General features: G+C 38.1%; 1 protein-coding gene across 2 annotated transcripts in view; it reads right to left on the reverse strand.

The window, feature by feature from the left end:
* The window catches only part of fstl5 (follistatin-like 5), a 163,176-nt gene that overhangs the window by 128,870 nt on the left and 7,472 nt on the right, over nucleotides 1-26,834 (reverse strand). Inside the window, exons 2-3 of one of the 2 annotated variants that reach the window (XM_058049613.1) lie at nucleotides 12,703-12,844; nucleotides 3,980-4,010 (exon numbers count right to left, since the gene is read on the reverse strand). In XM_058049613.1, coding sequence (XP_057905596.1) covers nucleotides 3,980-4,010; nucleotides 12,703-12,834 — 163 coding nt within the window. In that variant the 5' untranslated portion in view covers nucleotides 12,835-12,844. Of the gene's footprint in view, nucleotides 1-3,979; nucleotides 4,011-12,702; nucleotides 12,880-26,834 lie in introns of both variants that reach the window. The other variant, XM_058049606.1, reaches the window with a different exon arrangement.

The raw sequence follows: 26,834 nt of genomic DNA on the forward strand, positions 1-26,834 counted from the left end.
GAAGTTCCTTGCCTTTGTCGCCCATGTGGGGCAGACAAAACTGGGATAGGCTCCAGCACTACTGCGACCCTTGTGAGGATAAGCGGTGAATCTTGCATTGTCGGGGGGGTGGGGGCATTCATCATATGAGTTATTAAAGTCTGGTTTGAGATAAAATTACATCACATAACATTTTTGTAGTATTAATTACATAATTAATACTTATAAATAACATTTTTAAAGTTTGTAACTGTCATAAAAGTGTAAAAGGACGATGTAAACATCGGATTCCTTCTATGTAAATAGAATATTTCTGTGGTTAAAGCATAGAAAACATGTTTTATGACCTTCTGAATACATTATTTTTTATCATTATTAGAGCCCTCTAGACATGAAATAGCACCCCTATAGTCACCTTTAGACTATTTTATATATATATATTATATATATATATATATAATATATATATATATATATTTTATAGTCATCTTTAAATTCTTATTACACAAATAGAATATTTCTGTGGTTAGAACATAGAAAACCTGTTTTATGACCTTCTGTATAATTTTTTTTACCATGATTAGAGCCCTCTAGACATGAAATAGCCCCCCATAGTCATCTTTAAATTCCTATTACCCAAATAGAATATTTCTGTGGTTAGAGCATAGAAAAACTGTTTTATGACTTTCTCAATACATTTTCTTTACCATTATTAGAGCCCTCTAGACATGAAATAACACCCCTATAGTCATCTTTAAATTCTTATTACCCAAATAGAATATTTCTGTACTTAGAGCATAGAAAACATGTTTTATGACCTTCTCAATAAATTTTTTTTACCATCATTAGAGCCCTCTCGACATGAAATAACACCCCTATAGTCATATTTAATTCTTATTACCCAAATAGAATATTTCTGTGGTTAGAGCATAGAAAACCTGTTTTATGACCTTCTGAATACATTTTCTTTACCATTATTAGAGCCCTCTCGACATGAAATAACACCCCTATAGTCATCTTTAAATTCTTATTACCCAAATAGAATATTTCTGTGGTTAGAACATAGAAAACCTGTTTTATGACCTTCTGAATACATAATGTTTTACCATTATTAGAGCCCTCTAGACATGAAATAACACCCCTATAGTCATCTTTAAATTCTTATTACCCAAATAGAATATTTCTGTGGTTAGAGCATAGAAAACCTGTTTTATGACCTTCAGAATACATTTTCTTTACCATTATTAGAGCCCTCTCGACATGAAATAACACCCCTATAGTCATCTTTAAATTCTTATTACCCAAATAGAATATTTCTGTGGTTAGAACATAGAAAACCTATTTTATGACCTTCTGAATACATTTTTTCCATTATTAGAGCCCTGTAGACATGAAATAACACCCCTATAGTTATCTTTAAATTCTTATTACCCAATATAAGAGATTTAATGACAAAAAATAAGACATATAAGACATAAATAGGGATTATTAGGGATTGTTGTGAGATCATTCAAACCTGCAATAAAAGGCTGTTGTTTTGGTGGTCGGGTGTCTCACCAAACTCCACATTAGTCACTCAACTTGGAATTGCGACTTCGACTTCCTGTCGAAGGAACCACCACTGACCAGGAAGCATAGCCCTGACCCCGCCTAATTAGCGTCCGGCATATATCATTATTCTGCTAATTAAAAGTCTGACATGAAAGCATCGGAGAGCGGCGGAGTCCAAATGCAGCTATTTTAATTGCTCTCTCGTTACATGAGCATCCACGCCCGCCGCCGCCGCGTCCAAGTCTTTGAGTTTGAAACCCGACGTTGCAACTAAATGTGTCTAAATGTGCAACGTTGCCGCCCGTTAGCTTGTGTAACCTGATTTGATTGGCGCACAAAGAGAAGGAAACCAGGACGAATAAAAAAGCAGAAGCCAGCCTTTTGTGCCGGCCGAGTCGGCCGTCAAGCTGCCAGCAAAGAAGTCCACAATAAAAGAGCTAAAAAAAAAAAAAAAATGTTGCTGGAGGAAAATAAATTGAAGCACTTCTAAGCTCAACGCCGTCACGAATGTGGGATTTTCCCTTCATCGATGGGACTGTCCTCCGCTTTGATCAGCGCCGTTTAGCCAAGCGACGGGACCGCCAGCTCCGAAATAACTTGTGAAGGCGCATAACGTGACGTCCGTGCGCTTCCCGCTCATTAGTATTCCAACCTTCCTGTCTGCGTAAAAAAAAAACAAAAAAAAACGCCAACGCCGGAGAGAGGAAATTCGAGCTCGGTGTGCGTCCTTGGAGGCTTCATGTAAAAACCATGTTGAGGTCATCTCTCTCGCCTGCTTTTTCAGACCCCCCGGACCCCCGGCCCACACTCTGGACCAAGATAAATGTTTTATATATGTTTTTGTTTTGTTTCCCATTGTGCACAAACACATGCATTGACTCTTGCCTTGACCGGTGCACAACATTCCGCTACGACTGGGAATAGGATGCAGACCAAAAAAGTGGAAAGAAAGATTCCTGTTGTGGTTTGCTTAGCATTCACACTGGTATTGAACCAGAAACTGTGTAGTCGATAACAGATACATCAAATTAGCACTGGATTGGTCAGATTTGTTCAATTTTGCCTTGATTTTGGTACAATATTACACGAGCTAGTCCGTTTGTATTGAGTGCAATTGCTAAATAACCTGCCATGGGGCCAAAAAAAAAGTTGCGAGTCCCAACAAATTCATAAAGAAGGTGAGGGACACTATTGAATTCCATTCCATTTTCTCCGGGTACTCCGGTTTCCTCCCACATTCCAAAAACATGCTAGGTTAATTAGCGACTCCAAATTGTCCATAGGTATGAATGTGAGTGTGAATGGTTACTCAACCAAACAAAAAATGGATCTCTGTGACTTCGCCATAATATTGGTATCAGCAGTTCAAAATCAGATATTGGGATTGAATGGGAACATTAAAAAACCTAAAACCAAAAAGATTTGACGTTTTAACAAAATCATCACACAGCAACTTAACACTCAAATGTTGTACGTCAGAAATTTAGAATATGGATCAATATGAGTTTAATATGAGCTGCACGGCGGTCTAGTGGTTAATACGCTGACCTCACAGCTAGGAGACTCAAGTTCAATTCCACCCTCGGCCATCTCTGTGTGGAGTTTGCATGTTCTCCCCGTGCATGTGTGGGTTTTCTCCGGGTACTCCGGTTTCCTCCCACATTCCAAAAACATGCCAGGTTAATTAGCGACTCCAAATTGTCCATAGGTATGAATGTGAGTGTGAATGGTTGTTTGTCTATATGTGCCCTGTGATTGGCTGGCCCGCGACCCTTGTGAGGATAAGCGGTATAGAAACTGAATGGATGGATATGATATTTATCGAACAGGATTTTTTTTAAAGAACAAAAACAACTCCCCCAATGCTAATATGTGTGAGTCTATGTTATGCCTTCTCTTATTATGTCGACTATATTGGTGAATAGGAATGTAAAAGTGACTATAGGGCTGTTATTTTATGTATAGAGGGCTCTAATAATGTTAAAAATGTATTTAGAAGGTCATAAAGAATCCTACTTTGGAAAAATTCACTAATTACGGTTAGGTCTAGCACCGACTAACCGTGATAAATGAGGGATTACCTCGGTTTTGTACATTTCAGTTCTCATCTGACTATTGGAACCAATAAGGAGAACAGAGGTTCCACTGTCGTATGCAACGTTCTGGGGTTATCATCACACATTCATTTTTGTCATCACTGTGATAATGACGGGCATTTTTCACCTGCCACACACTCTGAATCCGACTCCAATCAGGTTTCTTCTGCATGCGAGAAGGCTTCCTTAGCCCCCCCCCCCCCCCCCCCCAAATAGAACCGTCTTAATTAGATGTTCACTAAAAGCCAAAGGACATGAAAGCTGCTGACAGCCGCCATGTTTCTGCCGTCCATGCACAGTTCCCCCCCACACATGTCATTGGAATCAGAAATGGGGAAAAAAAAGCAACTTACCCTTCATCCTTAAGCTGCCAGGGATTCCATCCTGCGAGATAAAGAGAGAGAGTTAAATTAAGCCAAGCTGGGGTGACAGAGAACCTTTTTTTCTTTCCATTTTAGAGGAATAAACACGACACTGATGCAATGCTAAGGTCCTCATATTCCATTGATTCCATGATCCTGGAATGTTTACACCAGCGGGAGCCAACATAGTGGAAAATGTTCAATATTATACCACTTTATTTTTGAAACAACTTTATTTTATTTTAGTTGTTTTTCATGAAACTCTTCAACTCAGAAGTACTAAAACAACATTATTTTTCATCATCATATCACAAGCTTATTTCAAATGTATTCTTTCTCATTAGAATATGACTTTTTTTTCTTCATATTTTGACTTTATTCTCGTACAATTATAGCTGTTTTCTTTTTAGTATTTCTTGTATATTTTCTTCTCAAAATATTTTACGACTTCATTCTCATAACATTTTCTACATTACATTTGGAATTTGTCAAAAATTACATGTATTTTTATTTCAATTTGTACTGTAATTTACATAATATTTGGATTATTTGACTGATTATTTATTCTTTTCCTGATTATGACTTTATTCCCATAATATGCTAACTTTATTCCATTACATTATAATGTTTTCCACAGCCTAACTTTAATAAATTATGACTTTATTCTTTATCCCGTTCTTATTGATTTATTCTTTGTGATAATATTTAACTATGAAAATCATATTATTTTTCTCATTATACTCCTAAAATTATGACTTTTTTTTCCTCGTTAGATTACTTTTTTCTTGTAATATTTTGAGTTTATTTTTGTAAAAATTACTGGGGTTTTTTTTCAATTTATAAAAAATTCAAAGCAATGGATAGCCCATAGCTATTTTTTTAATGTGTCTGTGTCATATTCAAAAATGTATTTTTAAAATTCATATTCACATTTTTTTTAATGTGTGTGTAGAAATTCCCAATTGCATAGAAAAGTAAAGGTATAGTTATTTTACAAAGTGCATGTGTGTGAACATAGCCTTGCATTTCCTCATCTACTTCGCCTTCCTTTCGTCCATCATTCCTTTTTTCCGTGTGCGAACATCTAAACAACTCTCCGGGCCGTAATTTCCCCCCGACCCCCGTGCCTATTTCGTGTCAAAGCACACCTGATTATTTTCCAAGAAAGAAATAGCCAAACGAGGACGCGGACGAGTGGGTGAGGGCGGTGCATTTGCTGCACGGGAAAAAAGAGTGTTTTTAACATGGCCGCTGTCCACCATGCATGAATATGAAAAATGCTGCCATCAATATTTGATTTCTGTGAGTCGCCACAGTCCTTCTTGTTCCTGCACACGCTTTCTCCTTGCTCTCGCCCAGATTCAGCAAGGAGGTGTTGTGAAGATGATGCATTATGCAACAGGTCAATAAGCAACAAGGCGATCTGGCTGCTTGCTGAAAATAGCAACATTAAGCATTTTTTACCTGATAAATAAACACTGGATGTCGCACTTTTTGGAACTTTTTGATGTTGATAGATGGAGCACATTTGAAGCATCGTGAGTGGTCGTCACCCAGCAGGTTCATCTAGCTCTGCATGCGCTTTAAAATGGCTCTGCTGGGCTGTCTATGTGCAACACTATTAATGCTGATTAAGCAGTTTGCTTCATACCGCTGTTACAGCATTGGTTCTTGGATGACCATGCGGTTAAAGATTGCTATGTTTTACTTTCAACTTTCTCATGCAATCCAAATCATTATGAAAGTTAAATATGTGGAAACATGACTTTTTTGAAACATATATACAGTACATACACTTTTGCAATTTAGAAAAATTAATAAGAGCTAAATAAATACAATTGCAAGTACAAATATATTGCATATATAATAATTATATATTAAATATATTATATTATTATTATTATTAATTATTAATATATCATTATATTATAGAATAATTATATATGTAATATAAAAATATAATATAATAAATGCAATATGCATATATAATAATTTTATATTGTATTGTATTGAATATTAATTATAGAATAATTATATATGTAATATATAATTATTATATATGATATATACATATGATATATTGATATATTATTATGTATACAGTATAGTGGTGTAAAAAAAGGTTTTTTTTTTGCATGTTGGCCTTGTGTGAAAAATAGATTGCCCTTTATAACAAAAGGTTATAAAGTCATTTCTAAAGCTTTAGGACTCCAGCAAACCACAGCGAGAGCCATTATCCACAATCTGTGAAAACATGGAACAGTAGTGAACCCTCCCAGGAGTGGCCGGCCAACCACAATTACCCCAAGAGCACAGCAACGACTCATTCAAGAGGTCACAAAAGACCCCACAAGAACAAGACCCCAACAAACTGCAGGCCTCACTTTGCCTCAGTTAAGGTCGGTGTTCATGTGTTCAGTCTAAGACGAAAACCAAAAGAACATTAGTTAACTTAACAAAGGTTAAGAACATCAGTTCTTTCAAGCAACAGTAAAATATGGTGGTGGTAGTGTGATGGTCTGGGGCTGTTTTGCTGCTTCGGTACCCAGAAGACTTGCTGTGATAAATGGAACCATGAATTCTGCTGTCTACCAAAACAATTTGGGTTCTGCAGCAGGACAATGATCCAAAACACAGCAGGAAGTCCACCTCTGAATGACCTTAAAAAGACGCTTCTATTGCTCATATCGTTCTGAGCAAGTTCCATTTTGGATTCTAAGATTTGACTGTAAAGTTAAATGAAAAGCGGCGTGTCGACGCAAAAACAAGCTCAGAGCCATCGCCGCCGCCACTGCCGCCGCCACCACCTGTGGCTGTGTGCTATTCCTGTAGCGCGCCTGACATTTAGCAAAGCGCCACAGGTAGCTGGGAGATATTACCATGAGCTTATTTGCATATGTCCACACAACTCGCACTCCCATTTGTTTGAACAGACTGATTTCCCCCGAGTCGCCCGCCCCCCCAGGGGACACTTTGTGGGGGACGAGTGAAGCAGCAAGTATCCCCCAGTCGTAGGGGGGCGTCATTCTGCGGAACCTTCTCCCCTTGGCTGACGGCCCACAGCTCTCTTGGGCGCGCTCAGGATTTATCGGTTTCAAACCCACTCGCTCCGTCGACGCCACAGCTTCTGATTACACAGCCTCCACATCCTCAAAGTCCAAGAGCCCTTCAAGTTGGAGAAATAAAGCTCATGTAGATGCTTAATTGTGGATAGTATCTTCTGAACAGAACCATAAACTAGTGGCCACAATTATTTTTATTTTGAAATATTATCCCATGCCAGCAACTTCAATGATCTGTCATGAACTCGCATTCGCAAACAAACAGGAAGTTGGCCATTTTGGTTTGGACTGGCCAGTTTAGCCCAAAATCAGGGGACATATTTTAACAAACATCTCGTAAGGATTTTGACCTAATTAGCCCAAATTAAGATGACGGACACTAGACATATGTGCCATGATCAATTCCAAAGCATTTTCGCCTTCGCCATAGGGTGTGGGCGTGGCATAGCAACAAACTTTGAAGGTAACGCTCAACAATAGAACACGACATAAAACTAGTCTTTCAATGTTTTTGACCAATAATAGACCAAAGTCAGCATTCATTCATTTTCTACTGCTTATCCTCACGAGGGTTGCGGGGGTGCTGGAGCCTATCCCAGCTGTCTTCGGGCGAGAGGCAGAGTACACCCTTAACTGGTGGCCAGCCAATCACAGGGCACATATAGACAAACAACCATTCACACTCACGTAACAGCTTCTTATAACCATCATAGACATTTGGTAATTTGGACATTTGGTACTCCTGTTTGTTTTTGTGTGTTCTTTGTTTTTCTTTTCTATCCCCTCCTGCTCCGGGAGCCCGGCAGCTCCAAAACAACAAAACATTCATTCATTTTCTATCACTTATCCTCACGGGCGGTGCTGGAGCCTATCCCAGCTGTCTTCAGGCAAGAGGCGCGGTACAACCTGGACTGGTGGCCAGCCAATCACAGGGCACATATAGACAAACAACCATTCACACTCACATTCATACCTATGGACAATTTGGAGTCGCTAATTAACCTAGCATGTTTTTGGAATGTGGGAGGAAACCGGAGTACCCGGAGAAAACCCACGCATGCACGGGGAGAACATGCAAATTCCACACAGAGATGGTTGAGGGTGGAATTGAACCCGAGTCTCCTTGCTGTGAGGTCATCGCATTAACCACTCGACCGCCATGCAGCTCGTATTAAACTCATATTGATCCATATTCTAAATTTCTGAGGTACAGCAGTTGAGTGTTAAGTTGCTGTGTGATGATTTTGTTGAAACTTTTTGTTTGTTTGATTGATTAAAAAGTTTTTTTAATGTTCCCATTTAATCCCAATATCTGATTTCGAACTGCTGATACCAATATTATGCCGAAGCCACAGAGATCAATTTTTTGTTTGGTTGAGTAACCATTCACACTCACATTCATACCTATGGACAATTTAGAGTCGCTAATTAACCTAGCATGTTTTTGGAATGTGGGAGGAAACCGGAGCACCCAGAGAAAACCCACGCATGCACGGGGAGAACATGCAAACTCCACACAGATATGGCCGAGGATGGAATTGAACCCTGGTCTCCTAGCTGTGAGCAATCATTTATTAATTATTGTTTTAAAAAAACAGCATAGTGATATTTGAACCACAATATGGTCTTCCTGAACTGCTGTGACTTTGTTGCTTTTTGGTCTAATGTTGTTTACGTATGCTTGATGCGGACAGTGAGTAATAAATAATAATAATAATAATAATAAATATGTCGTTGACGGCAAACGTGGAACAGTGATACGATGGCAAAGCGTCAAGGATAGGATGGCAGTAGGAGTTTGAAGTGCAGCTTTTGGACTATTTTATAATTCCAGTCGTGTTTCTCTCGCTGCATGTCATCACAATCCCTCCCCACTCAGCCCCCGTTAATCTGGATTTGCCATGTAGCTCAGCCCAGTGCGAGTCGGACGGTCGGGGCTTTAGATGTCAGTCCCCTTTGGCCTCCATTTTGTTTGTGTTGACGTCATAGTATGTTTTGTTCCCTGCAGATTTTCTACTAAACTACGTAATTTTTTGTCCTTTAAGTTGGGTCTGTGTGCGTGTATGCATCATTTGACCTCTTGATGGCACTGTTGGCTTACCATTCCCCCCTCTCCGGCTGCAGCCAAACGGCTGTTCATGCTTTGACTAGTTGATGACGAGCTTTCGATAGTCGACAAAGCTTAAAAATACGAAATAACGCAAAAATAGTGAACATTATTGATCATAAATCCAATTTTTACGCAACCGACTTTCATCATTTATAAACTGGTGGGCTGCTAGAAGTCTCCACTTTGTGTCACCATGCTACATTGACGCTAATAAACACACGTTTACACGAACGCCTCTCTGCCAGTGTCCGTCAACAGGGATCATGGCTAATTTCAAAGTGACACAAAGAGTTAAGAACGTCTTCCAAGACTTCACGAGGGGTTCAAGATGACGTGACAAGCTATTTATGGCTGAGTGCCTTCTGGTGATTGAGGGAAAACTTCAAGGTCGCGACTCCTTACGTAACCGCATCCCTCCCCGCTGCAGAGAGAGTCAGTGCACACCCATCACAACATTCTTCTCACTCTATCCATTAACTACAAATATACTCTATCATATCACCCCAAAATGATCAATAATCACAACAATGCCTCCTCCACTCACGGTGCAACAAAAAAATAACACCTACTATATGGAACACTGCACCACACAGACAGAATATGTTTATGCTAAACTTTTTTTCTCATAATAATGACATTATTCCCATAATATTCTGACATTATTCCGCCATTTTTTATTTTTTACATTATAGCTTCTGTCACAACGTATTTTTACAAAAATGACAACTCTTCTTTTTTGTGTGCCATAATATTACAAACAACTTTATTGTTCTAAAATTACATTATTTTTTACTCGTATTACATTTTATATTATATTATATTATATTATATTATTCATTCATTCATTTTCTACCGCTTTTTCCTCACGAGGGTCACGGGGGGTGCTGCCTATCCCAGCTGTCTTCGGGCGAGAGGCGGGGTACACCCTGGACTGGTGGCCAGCCAATCACAGGGCACATATAGACAAACAACCATTCACACTCACATTCATACCTATGGACAATTTGGAGTCGCTAATTAACCTAGCATGTTTTTGGAATGTGGGATGCACAGGGAGAACATGCAAACACCACATAGAGATGGCCGAGGGTGAAATTGAACCCTGGTCTCCTAACTGCAAGGTCTGCGCATTAACCACTCGACCGCCGTGCAGCTTGTATTAAACTCATATTGATCCATATTCTAAATTTCTGAGGTACAACATTTCAGTGTTAAGTTGCTGTGTGATGATTTTGTTAAAACTTCAAATCTTTTTGTTTGTTATTATATTATATTATTATATTACATTTTACATAATTTTTTCTTCTTATATAACATTTTGTCTTCTAAAATTATTTTTTCTTCATTTTCTTGTGAAATTATACTTTTAGAATATGCCACCAACCAATACAAAATCAGCCACGGGTCGCAAATAGCCTTTGCATTAAATTATTCAGTCTAAAAAGAAAGTTTGTGCAAAAAAAGCACACTTTCATGAGCATTTCATGCTATTTATATTAATATTTTACCTCATTGTCCATCACGAACACTGAGATATGATATCAGACAATCTGTAAGCGATACTAACAACACGGCACGTCATCTATTGTGCCTTTTTCCTCCACAATACTCCAAGCATCAACAGAAATAGAAAATGAGTACATAAATGTATAAAAACAATAAATAATTAAAATAAAATCTTCCATGATCCTACTATATGGAACACTGCAGCACACAGACACTAATATGTTTATGCTAAACCTTTTTTCTCATAATAATGACATTATTCCCATAATATTCCGACATTATTCCGCCATTTTTTATTACATTATAGCTTCTGCCACAACGTATTTTTACAAAAATGACAACTCTTCTTTTTTGTGTGCCATAATATTATATATTTTATTTTATATTATATATATATTATATAACAACTTCACAACTTAAATTCACATTATTTTTACTCATATTACATTTTTTATATTATATATATTATATTATATTTTAAATTTTTACATTATTTTTTTTTACATTTTTGTCTTCTAAAATGATTTTTCTTCATTTTCTTGTGAAATTATACTTTTAGAATATGCCACCAACCAATAAAAAATTAGCCTTTGGATTCAAAAAAGAATTGAAGGCAAAAAAAGCACACTTTCCTGAGCATTTCATGCTATTTATATTAATATAATAATTATATATAATTATATATATTTTATTATTATTATTATAATAAATATTATAATAATACATTATAATAAATATTAATATTTTACCTCATTGTCCATCACAAACACTGAGACATGATATCAGACAATCTGTAAGCGATACTAACAACACGGCACGTCATTTATTGTACCTTTTTCTTCCACAACAGAAATAGAAAATGAGTACATAAATGTATAAAAAACAATAAATAATTAAAATAAAATCTTCCATGATCCTACTTTTACTGTTGCAGAAGAAAAGAAGTGTAATATTTAGCTTGTGAAGATTGTTTGAGCTGAGAAAAGTAATGACACGGCCGTCTTCTCCAAGCTGGATGCTTTTTGCCTTTGATTGATTTGGAACCCGATGAGCGATGGCACCGCTATTACACACGATGGGGGAGGGAGAAAAAAAAAAAAACAGTTGTTGTTTGTTTGTGCGCACAATAGCGCGAGCCCGAACGCTTTGTCTCTCAGCAACGTTCAGTCAATGCCTCGTAGGAAACTTCCAAGTTATTGTTAAAAATGATCAGCATGCTCAGATGTGATGCATCTGCTCTCATTCTTCATCTGTGCTGACGGACGCCGCGACCGAAACGCCGCCGCAGGCCCACGGAGGAAATTCTCTCAGCGATGGAAAAAAGTCAAATGTGGCCATTTTTCACCAAACGCTTGTAATTTCCCCTCAGTCTGGTTTGACAGGTGGCATGAAGAATGAGCGCCGGGCTCATCATAATAAAACTAATATGAGCGTATGAATGCTGGACAGAACCATACTCTTACTGTCTGATATCATTTATCCGGATTTCATTCATTTATCATTATTGAGTCTTTATCGTACGTTAGCGCTAATTCCAGTGTATAAGACGCTACGTTTTTATTATTTTAAGCCATGCCTCAACAGTAAGTGAGCGAATACTAACACTTTTTTTGGTAGCTTTCTTTCTCACCAGCTATCAGTGTACTCACAACAAGTACTAAAGTCATCACACAGCAACTTAACCCTCAAAAGGTCTATATAGAAATATACAAACATGTCCCAATATATATATTTCTTTTAATTAAAGGCATTCATCTGAGCAATTCGTTCATTGTGTGCTGCAATGACATCAGCTTCCCTATGTTATCTTTCAATGAAATGCAAAATGCAGTATGGGAACAATTTAAAATATTGTTTTTTTTTCCCCCAAATGAAACGCGTATTGATACGTTTGTCTATTTGTGATGTATAACGTTTGAGTGTTAGTTGCTGTGTGATGAGTCGAGTAATAATCGTCTGGAAATTTGTTGCGAGTCATTTCACAGCTCATGATCGACTCCTCTCGAATAAATGGCTGCATAAAATGCAAACATTACCTTGTGTCTGAACCTCAAGACGGGTCGATAGGGCGGCGACGCCACTCCCTCCTCGCCGGGCTTCCCGTCAGCGCCGAGCGCCGTCACCGCCGCCAGCAGGAAAGCCGCGTAACACCATCTTCCCGCCGCCATCGCTGCTGTCCTGTCCAAACACAAACGGCGATGGTGACGATAGATCTGGTGAAAGTAGATCAAGTTGTAATTAGCGTCGCCAGCTTAAAGTGAGGCCATCAATCCAGCCTGAAGATTAGATCTGCTTGGGAATCAATTAAGAGGCGATAGACGTCACCGGGAGACAAAGAGACGGCGTATTAAGACAATTAAAGTCAAGCCTACAACTTAATTAGGCTCTCGCTCAAGACATCTCGCCAACAAAACATGTTTATTCATACCCGCAGTCGCAGAATTCACTTTCAACTTGTCCTCGCACGATGACTCAATTATTCATCTACGCCAGTAAAAATAACCTCGCACGGCAAACCAAACAAAACAAACAAAATAGCCCTAATGGCAACAACGCAGGATGAAACATGCATGCAGTACAAACCTGATGTGATGCACCGTGACAGGAGACATTTATCTTTACGGGTGCATCTAAGAACAGGAAAGCATCACGCAAAATGTCGTCCATTTTGTTAGTACCGTCGAACAATGAAAAGGATGTCTAGTCTCCGAGCTACTTGCAGTGTACCTTGCAATAAACAACTTAAATTATGCTCTATTTTATTATCATTCATTTAATTAATTGTAATTAATTAAACAATTATTAAAATATTTTAAAATATTTCAGGAATTTATTTTATATGTATTTGTATTTTTTAGATCCAATATTTAAAAAAATACTAGAATTTACAAGAAAAAATTAAAAACAAAACAACAGAAATTGTAAATAAAAAAACACATTCATTTTACAAGAATAGTCAAAATATTTAGAAAAAAGTTGTACTATGCAGAAAAACTAAAAATTAGTGTTAAAAATAGGACAAAAATAATAAAAACTAATGATAACATTTTAATTTACGAAAAATTGACAATACAGTAAATGTTACTTACTGAATAAATTTATTTTAATATATTTTTAATAATTTGTTCGTATCTTTGGTCTTCAGTTTGGTCTTAATAATAATTCAGGAATTATGCTATTAATTATTTGTATTTCTTATAATTAGAATAATTCCATTTAAAAGATCTAATATTTAAAAACAGCAATAAAATGGAAAAAAATTTAAAAATAATATTTCCAATAATAAAATCATATAAATAAAAAATTAAAATCCAGATTTTAGTAATGCCAAAATTATAATTAGAAATTATATGAATAGAAAATGATATTTATCTCTTCTTCACTTATATTTTTACAATATTTCAGGAATTGTTTTATCAATTGCTTGTATTTTTTTAAGATATTTTAAGGCATATTTTTTGATTATTTTAAAAGTGAATATTTAAAAATATTAATATTGCCATTGAAAATATACAAACATAGAAAGAAATCATAAAATATTCATGAAAATGTGTCACTGAATAGATTTTAATATATTTTTAATAATTCATATATAAATTAGGATAAAACATTACATCTTAGTCTTCATTTACATCTTTAAAATATTTCAGGATTTGTATTATTATTTGTATCATTATTAAAGAAAATAATAAAATATAAATATTTATGAAATATTCCAAATGCAATAAAAACACTTTAGTATCTGACCAAATATATTATCATATATTTTTATTAATTAATGTAGAAATTCTATCAATGAAAAACTTGTACTTGGGTTTCATTCCGATCTTTCCAATGAATTTGCGGGATTTCTAAATGCAGCTTTAACCGTTGAGCTCACAGTTGAGGTCAAAGTTCACGCCAGCACAAACCAAACGAGGATGAACACGTTATCGTCATCACTTCAGCCGACAAAGATTAACACTTGCGTAATTACAATTTCCATTTGAACGTCTTGATAATCGTCCGTCAGATTAAAGCATCTCATTAGCAGACTTCCCATTAGCAATTAAGCAATTACGCCCTTCGTCAGCCTCTTAAAACAAGCCAGATTAGATCTCCTCCTCGCTGGACGTCCCCCAGCGCCTCAATCAAGTCATCCATCCGACTGCGGAGTTGCATCCTTGCAAAAATTCCTCTGGTAATTACTGCGGAATATGGAAAGGAAACAACTTCAAAAAAAGCAATTAAGTTAATAAATGATGCTAGCTAAATATTGCTGCTTTGAGTCATAGAAGCCTTCAATGCGCAGTCATGAGGACATCTCTGGGGAGGTGGGGGGGTAGGTTGGGGGGGGGTGTTGAAAGTGGCTGGATGATGGTTTTAATGTACACAACTGATGCAAAAAAAATCAAAACGTTTGCTTACAAATAAGAACCCCCTGCAGGCCAAGTGTAGCACTACAACAATTATTAAGCCAAAATAATACTCAAATATGAATTATTTCATTCAAATGAAAAAAATATTTATTTATTATTAATATACATAATGATTCATGTATTTTTCCAATTATTTTTATTATTTTATTTGTTTGTTAAATATATTAAAATCATTCATTAATTTTCTAAACTACTTGTCCTCATTAGCAGACACACGGCTGGAGCCTATCCCAGCTAACCTGGGGTTTGAGGCGGAATACATCCTTGACTGAGAAAAAAAACAAAGAAAAAAACAACAATTATAAAGTCAAAATAATACTCAAATATTAATTATTTCATTAAAATGAAAAAAATGATTTATTATTATTTATATTATTAATGTATTTTTCCAATTATTTTTATTATTTTATTTGTTTGTTAATTATATTAAAATCATTCATTCATTTTCTAAACTACTCATCCTCATGAGCAGACACACGGCTGGAGCCTATCCCAGCTGACCTGGGGTGTGAGGCGGAATACACCCTTGACTGAGAAAAAAAACAAAGAAAAAAACAACAATTATAAAGCCAAAATAATACTCAAGCATGAATTATTTCATTAAAATGAAAAAAATCATTCATTCATTCATTCATTTTCTACCCCTTTTTTCCTCACGAGGGTCGCGGGGGGTGCTGGAGCCTATCCCAGCTGTCTTCGGGCGAGAGGCGGGGTACACCCTGGACTGGTCGCCAGCCAATCACAGGGCACATATAGACAAACAACCATTCACACTCACATTCATACCTATGGACAATTTGGAGTGGCCAATTAACCTAGCATGTTTTTGGAATGTGGGAGGAAACCGGAGTACCCGGAGAAAACCCACGCATGCACGGGGAGAACATGCAAACTCCACACAGAGATGGCCGAGGGCGGGGACCGAACCCTGGTCTCCTAGCTGTGAGGTCTGCGCACTAACCACCAGACCGCCGTGCCGCCTAAAAAAATCATTTATTTATTATTAATATTTATATTATTAATGTATTTTTCCAATATATTTAATTATTTTATGTTTGTTAATTATATTAAAATCATTCATTCATTTTCTAAACTACTTGTCCTCATTAGCAGACACACGGCTGGAGCCTATCCCAGCTGACCTGGGGTGTGAGGCCGAATACATCCTTGACTGAGAAAAAAACAACAATCATAAAGCCAAAATAATACTCAAATATGAATTATTTCATTAAAATGAATAAATGATTTATTATTATTTATATTATTAATGTATTTTCCAATAATTTATATTTGTATTATTTTATTTGTTTGTTAATTATATTAAAATCATTCATTAATTTTCTAAACTGCTTATCCTCGTTAGCAAAATGTCTAAAAACAAAACATGTATGTATGTAAACTGTATGTTAATTCATGCAAGTGCATTTTCATTTATTTGGCAGAATTAAATCATATTTTAATGATTTACTTTATGCTGGAATTACTATATATACAGCACCGTGGCCTTATTAATTATTTAAGTAGATGTATAATTATATAATTAGCGCCTTCTTTATTTATTAATGAGCCGGAGCAACAGTACAAGCCAAGGTTTCCTAGGAGTGCTGGTTATACAAAAAGGTTATGAACCGCTGCCGACTAGCTCGCACCTTATCAACGGGGCCGTGCCCCATCCCACGGCACATCCGGTGCATCCCGGCCCGGAATGCGGCAGCAGCAGCTGCTGGTTCTCCGCCTCACTGGAGCGTCGGTGCGCGATAAAGCAGCTGGATTACTTTTCTATGTTATCTTCTCCTGGCGCCGACCCAATCAATCTCTTTGTGTTAAATGACTTATTAATGGAGCCTCAAGTGTACCGTGCTCAACGCACACACACCACAAACACACACACACACACACACACACACACACTCAAATAATGGATCCTCTTAAGTTGAGCTGGTTGAGATTGAAGATTGAAGGATGCTTACGCTTTTTTGGGGTTTTTTTGGCTGCGTCACAGGGTTGGTGGTGTTAAACTTCCCTGGTTTTGTGCCACCATGTTACTATGTTATTATTAAATCTATGTATCCAATCTGTCTGATATTGGAGATAATCCTCTTTTATTTTTTCCAAATATTGGTCCGACAGCCGATATCAATATCAAGATCAATACTGATGTTAATATCGCTATTGATATCACTATTGATATTGGTTACTCGTCCAGTATTATTATCTATATTGCAGACAATACCTGCAGGTCCATATAATAGTTTTTTATGTTAATATTGATCAGTATCGATATCAGCCAACAGATCGGGATATATGTGGGATCGGCATACATGTGGGATAGAAGTGTTGGTGTGGCATTTGGAATGGATTGCTTGTATCGGATTGTTGATATCGGAGACCAATAGTAGATATCAATATCAAGATAAATATTGCTCAATATTGATTAGCAATATTAATCACGATTTATCACAATTAATATCAGCTATTTATCCTGTATGGATATCGATATCAAGAATTTATCGGTAGACCAATATTATTTGTTTGTTTTTTTCTACCTGCAGGTCGATATAATAAATTTTTATACTAATATTGATCAGTATCGATATCAGCAACAGATCGGGATATATGTGGGATCGTCATACATGTGAAGGGATAGAAGTGTTGATGTGGCATTTGGAATGGACTGCTTGTATCGGAGTGTTGATATCGGAGACCAATAGCAGATATCAATATCAAGATAAATATTGCTCAATATTGATAGCAATATTAATCGCGATTTATCACTATTAATATCAGCTATTTGTCCTGTATGGATATCGATGTCACAGAATTTACCGGTAGGCCGATATTATTGGTTAGGTTGTATTTTTTCCCAATAGCCCATATAAAACTCTATATTAATATTTCTCGATATCAATATCAATATCGGATGGGGACACCCCGAGTAAATGGCTTCCATGTGCACACTTCTGAATAAAAGTCAAATTGATATTCATATTGATATGAGATCTTTTAGATGCAGGCAAACATAATAGTTTTTTTTAGCAATAGCAATATGAATATCAATATTAATATTGATCTATATCAATATCCATATTGGATTTTGCATGCATTCAAATTATAAGCTCACCAATGTCTGGAAGACGGATAGTCCCGCAAAAAGCATGTAATGATCACATTACCGCTAGTGATGCTGTGCCAAGATTATCTGCACACAGCAAATGTGGACCTACATTACCGCTTTTTGAGTTCATACCCGGTAAATCAGCGGTCTCCAACCAGTAGTTCACGGACCACCAGTAGCTCCTAACCTTCTTTTCAAGTAGCTCTATTCATTTATTATCAACTCCTATACTAACAAAATTAGGAAGTGGGTTCCGGCAGTAGTGTGGAAGTCCTCGGGAGCCCTTGGGAGTATGACTAATGTCAGTAGGGGGCGGGCCATGCGTGGAATAAATTAAAACAGACCGTTTTGTAAACTCAAGGAAATACAGCTGGAATAGGTGCAGATCCTGGAAGATTGTTTACCTACTAACCAAGTTAGCTACGCTTGCTAACGTCGGACATCAGTTCCTGCTTGCCCCCCCTGTCAGTCCAGCAAAGGTTTTTAATGTGTGTATGTTATTACCAAAACAAAAGATGTTGTTTACCTCCGGCTGGTACTTCCAAGCTGTGCAAGTGCTCGCTGAAAGACGTATGAGTCACGAGAAGAAATATGGTCCAACAGCAACATTTTTCCTCTGCACATTTTCTGCTCACTCTGCCGTGAAATGAAATTCTTATGGATGCACCGTTAAAAAAAAAAAAAGAAACAAGAAAAACACAAGAAGACTCCATTTAAAAATCTGTCAGAAAGACAAGCGGGTCCTCGTGACCTTTAGAAGGAAAGTTCACAGCGTAATTGTGACAATGCTAACATTTAAAACGTGTCACATGACCTTTTTCACGTGGAGAGCAATTGCCACTTCCTTCCATACTTTTGCCTTTTTCATTTCCTCACTATTCAAACTCTTAAATGTTTTGTTATGATTTTAAAACACAAACGTGAGGGTCAAAGAGGAATATAAAAATAAAAAAGGCGGGCGGATGTTGGCTGATTTGCATAAAGGTTGGAGTTAATAATCATAAAAGCCAACACAGACGTGGCCTCGGGTGGTGAAAGTGAGTTAGAGAGAACATCTTTGGTGTTTGAAGTCGCCTTCACAAAGTGCTGCTTGGGCCATGAAGTCAAGTCTAGTTATATTTAGCAAAAAAAAAAAAAAACTCTGATATTTGATATTTGATTGATTTTTTACAGTGTGTAGGTGCTGCATAAGGACTTTAAGGCACAGCATTAAACTTTATATTAGCTGTAAAGCTTTTCACACAGTCTGATTTTTAACTGTGCACTCAAGGAGGAGGTCCAAACACATTGATCCCCGCCTCCAAAACACTTGATTTTCTAAGAGTCTTGTATTGATTGCAATATAACTAAAAGTATACATCAGCCCTGCCAAGACAACACTTTAAGCTAAGCTATAAGACCCTATAAGCTTATCCCCAGCTACGTATCATGTCCATTTCAAAGGGAGAAAAGGTTAACTAAGAAACACAAAAGGGACTCTATGCTTCCTTAGTGTATCGACGCATGACTACATAATAAGACCACTACACTGCCGAGTTATCACTGTTCATTTCATAGGAGCAGATCCTTTCATATGTTCAAGGGTATGTTCATTGTGCTTGCTCACTGTATCAACACAAGACTATGTATGGTCCATGGTCCTTATAACGAGATAGGTACACTGCCTAGTTATCACTGTCCATTTCATAGGAGCAGATCCTTTCATACGTTCAAGGATATAATATGCACCCTTCATGATGGTTAAGTTAACTAAAAATAACTAAAATGACATTGTGCTACCTAAGTGTATCGACAGAAGACTATGTATGGTCCATGATCCTTGTAACGAGACGGCTACACTGCCTAGTTATCACTGTTCATTTCATAGGAACAGATCCTTTCATATGTTCAAGGATATGTTCATTGTGCTTCCTCGGTGTATCGACACTAAACTATGTATGGTCCATGGTCCTTATAACGAGACGGCTACAGTGCCTAGTTATCACTGTCCATTTCATAGAAGCAGATCCTTTAATATGTTCAAGGATATAATATGCACCCTTCTTGATGGTTAAGTTAACTAAAAATAACTAAAGTGACATTGTGCTTTCTAAGTGTATCAACATAAGACTATGTATGTTCCATGATCCTTATAACGAGACAGCTACACTGCCTAGTTATTACTGTTCATTTCATAGGAACAGATCCTTTCATATGTTCAAGGATATGTTCATTGTGCTTCCTCGGTGTATCGACACTAAACTATGTATGGTCCATGATCCTTATAACGAGACGGCTACAGTGCCTCGTTATCACTGTTCTTTTCATAGGAGCAGATCCTTTCATATGTTCAAGGGTATGTTCATTGTGCTTCCTGTGTGTATCGACACTAAACTATGTATGGTCCTTATAACGAGACAGCTACAGTGCCTAGTTATCACTGTTCATTTCATAGGCGCAGATCCTTTCATATGTTCAAGGGTATGGTCATTGTGCTTCCTCACTGTATGTACACTGCCTAGTTATCACTGTCCATTTCATAGGAGCAGATCTTTTCATACGTTCAAGGATATAATATGCACCCCCCATGATGGTTAAGTTAACTAAAAAGAACTAAAGTGACATTGTGCTTTCCAAGTGTATCAACATAGGACTATGTATGGTCCATGATCCTTATAACGAGACAGCTACACTGCCTAGTTATCAGTGTTCATTTCATAGGAGCAGATCCTTTCATATGTTCAAGGATATGTTCATTGTGCTCCCTCACTGTATCGACACAAGACTATGTATGGTCCATGATCCTTATAACGAGACAGCTACACTGCCTAGTTATCACTGTATAGGAGCAGATCCTTTCATACGTTCAAGGATATAATATACACCCTTCATGATGGTTAAGTTAACTTAAAGGGACATTGTGCTTCCTAAGTGTATCGGCATAAGACTATGTATGGTCCATGATCCTTATAACGAGACAGCTACACTGCCTAGTTCATTTCATAGGAGCAGATCCTTTCATATGTTCAAGGGTATGTTCATTGTGCTTCTTCTGTGTATCGACACTAAACTATGTATGGTCCATGATCCTTATAACGAGACAGCTACACTGCTTTATCACAGTCCATTTCATAGAAGCAGATCCTTTCATATGTTCAAGGATATAATCTGCACCCTCCATGATGGTCAAGTTAACTAAAAAGAACTAAAGTGACATTGTGCTTCCTATGTATGGTCCATGATCCTTATAACGAGACAGCTACACTGCCTAGTTATCAGTGTTCATTTCATAGGAACAGATCCTTTCATATGTTCAAGGGTATGCTCATTGTGTTTCCTCGGTGTATCGACACTAAACTATGTATGGCCCATGGTCCTTATAACGAGACAGCTACACTGCTTTATCACAGTCCATTTCATAGAAGCAGATCCTTTCATATGTTCAAGGATATAATCTGCACCCTCCATGATGATCAGGTTAACTAAAAAGAACAAAAGTGACATTGTGATTCCTATGTACTATGTTCCATGATCCTTATAACGAGACTGCTACACTGCCGAGTTATCACTGTTCATTTCATAGGAGCAGATCCTTTCATATGTTCAAGGATACTATCTTAATCCTTTGATTTGAGCGGCTTGGACAGGGCATAGCCAATGTTTATCCATTTTTCTCAGCGTGGTAATTTCACTTCACTTTTCTGGCTGAAGCGGTGTGATTTGAGCATCCTACAGTCTTGCAAATTTTGGTGACGATCACATGACCCATTATGTGTTTTGGAGGGTTGCGGTTTGGTAAGTTTGGGTATTTTTCAACCCTCAAAAATGCAATTTAGTGGCGGAAATATTAACAAATCGGATTGCTTTTGGTGTGTTCCATGAAGAATGGCTCCCAAGCATATGAATTTTTCCGTAACTCCGTGGAAAGAGCGGCCTGTCTGGGTCAACCAGAGGATAGGAGCAGTAAATCCACGGCTAGATAAGCCTACTGCATGGACTGTACCAAGTGCAGTATTAGGGAAGTGTAATGTAATAAAGCTTTAAAGCCTTGGACGTCATAGACATCAGCGGAAATGACACACTGTCCCTTTCACCAAGCCCATGTTTACTACCGCCATTATAGTCTACTCTTTTATATCCTAATAGCACATTGGATTATGTCGTATTTTAAAGTAAAAAATCACTGTCATCATTATGTTCTTTTACCGATAGGCTGGGAGACATAAAACATCCCTTTATTGTTTTATAGCGAGGCGTGAGGGGCACTTTCTGATGTGAATCTCACCGTCTGATGGGGTTTTGAAGCAGGAAATGAACACTCAGCACATCATTTTGTGAAGACTCCAAAAAAAAAAAAAAAAAAGTTGCTGTCACGGTGAAACAACGATGTGGTTTTAAAACAGAACAATGAGAGGAATTTGTCCATCCAGCAACTTTACACTTGAAATGACTTCTTGTGATATCTCTCTCTACTTGCGGCGCCGTCTCCCCAGGAAAGACACTATAATGACGCTTTTCAGTGCTCCACCAGTCACAAACGCGGGCGGGGAAGGAGGTTCGACACTCACGGCTTCCTTCCTGGAATAGTCAATGATCTGTCACATCTGTAACACTTAGCAAGAGCTGCTAAATAGCAATTTCCTGCCCCATATTTGTGATGGAGCTTATTCTTCTTCGATTTTGGGTGTAAATTGTTTTGTTTTGTGATTTCTTCTTGTTGAGCATTAATGGAGCACGACATGAATGCCATTAGGAGAAAAAATAGACCCAATAACGGCCCAAACATTTAAATGAGCTGTATAAGGCTGCAACTTGCTAGTATTTTTGTACTCAATTCAACGGAAGTTTTTTTTTACTGCATCTCAGCTTTGTGAAAAAATTGTTAGGATGTTCTTATAGAATTTTTGTAAATTTTCTTTTCATAATATTATGACTTTTTCTCTCTAATATTTTGACTCTAATCTGGTGCCTCTCCAATAGTGGAGCGGGGCCCCTGGGGGGTCGCAGGGAACTATCAGAGGGGTGCCTGAGAGGGGAACTTGACCTTCTTGGGAATTTTGCCCATCATTGAAAATCCTGAGGTGAAACATGAACACATATTTCTTTCCCTTTTCTGTGCATCATAACATGAGAAAATTTGTTTATTTCAGCTAGCTTACAATACCGTCATTGAGATACACCTATTTTGACTTGAATCCCTCTAAAAAAAATTACAACTTTTTCTTGTTAGATTACAAATGTTGTCTCTTTGACTTCATTTTTGTAACACGACTGATTTTTTCATTTTTGCTGTTGTTGTTGGGGTTCTTGTTAATTATATTTTTAAAATGTGGCAATAAATTAAAAAAAAACACAAAAGGCCCCTGCGTCACACTTTGGACACCCTTGCCCGAGATGGACCAAAACAGTAATATAATAAAATAAATTATTTTTGGGGGGCCAATAAAGAAAGAATTACAAACCACAAATGGCCCCCAGGCCACACTTTGGACACCCCTGCCCTAGATGGACCAAAACAGTAATATAATAATATAAATTATATTTGTTGGGCCAATGAAGAAAGTGTTACAGACCACAAATGGCCCACAGGCCACACTTTGGACACCCCTGCCCTAGATGGACCAAAACAGTAATATAATAATATAAATTATATTTGTTGGGCCAATAAAGAAAGCGTTACAGACCACAAATGGCCCCCAGGCCACACTTTGGACACCACTGCCCTAGATGGACCAAATCAGTAATATAATAATATAAATTATATTTTTTGGGGCCAATAATTACAGAGTTACAGACCACAAATGGCCCCCAGACCACACTTTGGACACCCCTGCCCTAGATGGACCAAAACAGTAATATGATAATATAAATTCATATTTTTGGGGCCATTAAAGACAGAGTTACAGACCACAAATAGCCCCCGGGCCACACTTTGGACATCTCTGCCCTAGATGGACCAAAACAGTTATATAATAATATAAATTATATTTTTGAGGCACCCTGTGATTGGCTGGCGACCAGTCCAAGGTGTACCCCGCCTCTCGCCCGAAGACAGCTGGGATAGGCTCCAGCACCCCCCGCGACCCTCGTGAGGAAAAAGCGGTAGAAAATAAATGAATGAATGAATGAATATTTTTGAGGCCAATAAAGAAAGACTTACAGATCACAAATGGCCCCCAGACCACACTTTGGACACCCCTGGCCATGATGGACCAAAACAATAATATATTTTTATAAATTGTATTTTTGGGGCCAATAAAGAAAGAGTTACAGACCACAAATGGCCCCCAGGCCACACTTTGGACATCCCAGGTGCTGTATTTAACCTAATGTGACAAAAGTGCCAGTTTCCTAACCGAGTGCTTTCATTGCTCATCCGAGTGGAGGAGAAAAGCCAGAGGTGTACAAATGTTGCATCATCCGGCTGTGATGTGCGGTGACATGTTTGGACAGGAGGACACGGACAACAGAGCGCAGCGTCGCTGTGCTAACACGATAGCGGAGCCGGGAACTGATTGATTATCATCCTTTTTTTTTTTTTTTAAATCTCTTCCTCACTTGGTGACTTGTTTTGCTTTGAACTAAATCCACCGTGCCGTAGTTCCAGAGCGGGCGAGACTCCTGCGCACGTGTTTGTGCCCCCCATGCGTGTCTCCGTCAGTTAGTCCACTTCTTCCTACTTAAATGAGTTTTCCCCTCGCCCGTGTAAGCGTCTGCCGAGCTGGGGAAGTGACATCATCTGTCAGAGTGCGGTGAAACCGAGGTCACTGATGGTGGATTTGCTGTTGCGGTGCATCCCAAAGGTGCTCCACGACGGGGCTTGTTATGTTACTCCTCACTCCAATCCGAATAAGCCGTGCCTGGCGAAGATGAAGATGAAGACGCAGGGACAACTAAGATGATGTGTCCCGAGACTTCCTCCTGGGTCCAAAGTGTCATGGTTGAGTTTTACTAGCAAAAGTCTGCTGGTGTAAATGAGAACGTGGGCTGCGTAAGGAGAGTTCATGCGCTCAATAAGTGGAGCGCTAATGAGCCTCCGATGAATTTTCCGAGTGGACAGGCTGCTTTGTTCTCAGCAGGGCATTAGCGTGTGCATGCTGGACTGTCAGCGTTCACTCAGGAACGCCCGCAGAGCTCCTGCTGGGATTCGAACTGTGAATTCTGATCCCTGAAAATTGTCTTTAGCTGGGATTTTTTTTTTCTTAACATTTAAAATTCAGATGGTAAAAAGCATGGTGGTTTCAGCGGGCTTGTAGAGCGCCCGTGGGTCTTCTCAGGGCGTCATTTGAGTGACATTGCGTAACAATGCCGGATGCACTAGCAGCACATTGTGACTAATCAGCTTTAATTGCAACCCTGAATCATAATTACAGGAGGAAATCAGCAACGGGATGCTCACTGGACACAATATTAGGTACACCTGCACAGTAGAAGACGTACAGTGTCAACAATGCTACATATCTGCTACAGCGACCTGAAACGGCAACACAACTTGGTAAAAAAAAAAAATGATGAAAAATTTTCTTATTGATACATAAGATGGACAAAATACTGGAATACCCTTAACACATCTTGCAGTGTTTTGTTCACAACATGGTTTGCTAGGCCTCTAATTTTCTTTTCTCCGGGTACTCCGGTTTCCTCCCACATTCCAAAAACATGCTAGGTTAATTAGCGACTCCAAATTGTCCATAGGTATGAATGTGAGTGTGAATGGTTGTTTGTCTATATGTGCCCTGTGATTGGCTGGCCACCAGTCCAGGGTGTACCCCGCCTCTCGCCCGAAGACAGCTGGGATAGGCTCCAGCACCCCCGCGACCCTTGTGAGGATAAGCGGTAGAAAATGAATGAATGAATGAATGTTTTGTTGTTTTGGAGCAGGAGGGGATAGAAAAGAAAAACCAAAGAACACACAAAAACAAACAGGAGTACATTACCAAATGTCTATGATGGTTATAAGAGGCTGTTACGTTGACAAGTTAATCGCATGGTTGAAATGTCATTCCAGACTACGTTACATTACGTTAAGTTGAGTTTGAGATCCCTGATTTACATTATTTAGCACAACTCTGTTAGGTTTGATTGCTTTGAGATTGGCACGGACCATCAGTCAGGATTTGCGGGAAAGGAGCACAGTTATTCAACAAAATAGTGCTTAACTTTTTGTACAGTTGCCTACTAAATCAGTTGCAGAGTGCATGTTGTGTTCAAAGATGATTTTAGATGACTCCAAATTGTCCATAGGTATGAATGTGAGTGTGAATGGTTGTTTGTCTATATGTGCCCTGTGATTGGCTGGCCACCAGTCCAGGGTGTACCCCGCCACTCGCCCGAAGACAACTGGGATAGGCTCCAGCACCGCCCGTGAGGATGAATGATGGAAAATGAATGAATGTTTTGTTGTTTTGGAGCTGCTGGGCTCCCGGGGCAGGAGGGGATAGAAAAGAAAAACAAAGAACACACAAAAACAAACAGGATTACATTCCCAAATGTCTATGATGGTTATAAGAGGCTGTTACGTTGACGTCATCGCATGGTTGAAATGTCATTCCAGACTACGTTAAGTTGAGTTTGAGATCCCTGATTTACATTATTTAGCACAACTCCGTTAGGTTTGATTGCTTTGAGATTGGCACGGACCATCAGTCAGGATTTG

The sequence above is a fragment of the Doryrhamphus excisus genome, chromosome 2 (assembly GCF_030265055.1).
Source record: "Doryrhamphus excisus isolate RoL2022-K1 chromosome 2, RoL_Dexc_1.0, whole genome shotgun sequence".
Taxonomy (NCBI): domain Eukaryota; kingdom Metazoa; phylum Chordata; class Actinopteri; order Syngnathiformes; family Syngnathidae; genus Doryrhamphus; species Doryrhamphus excisus.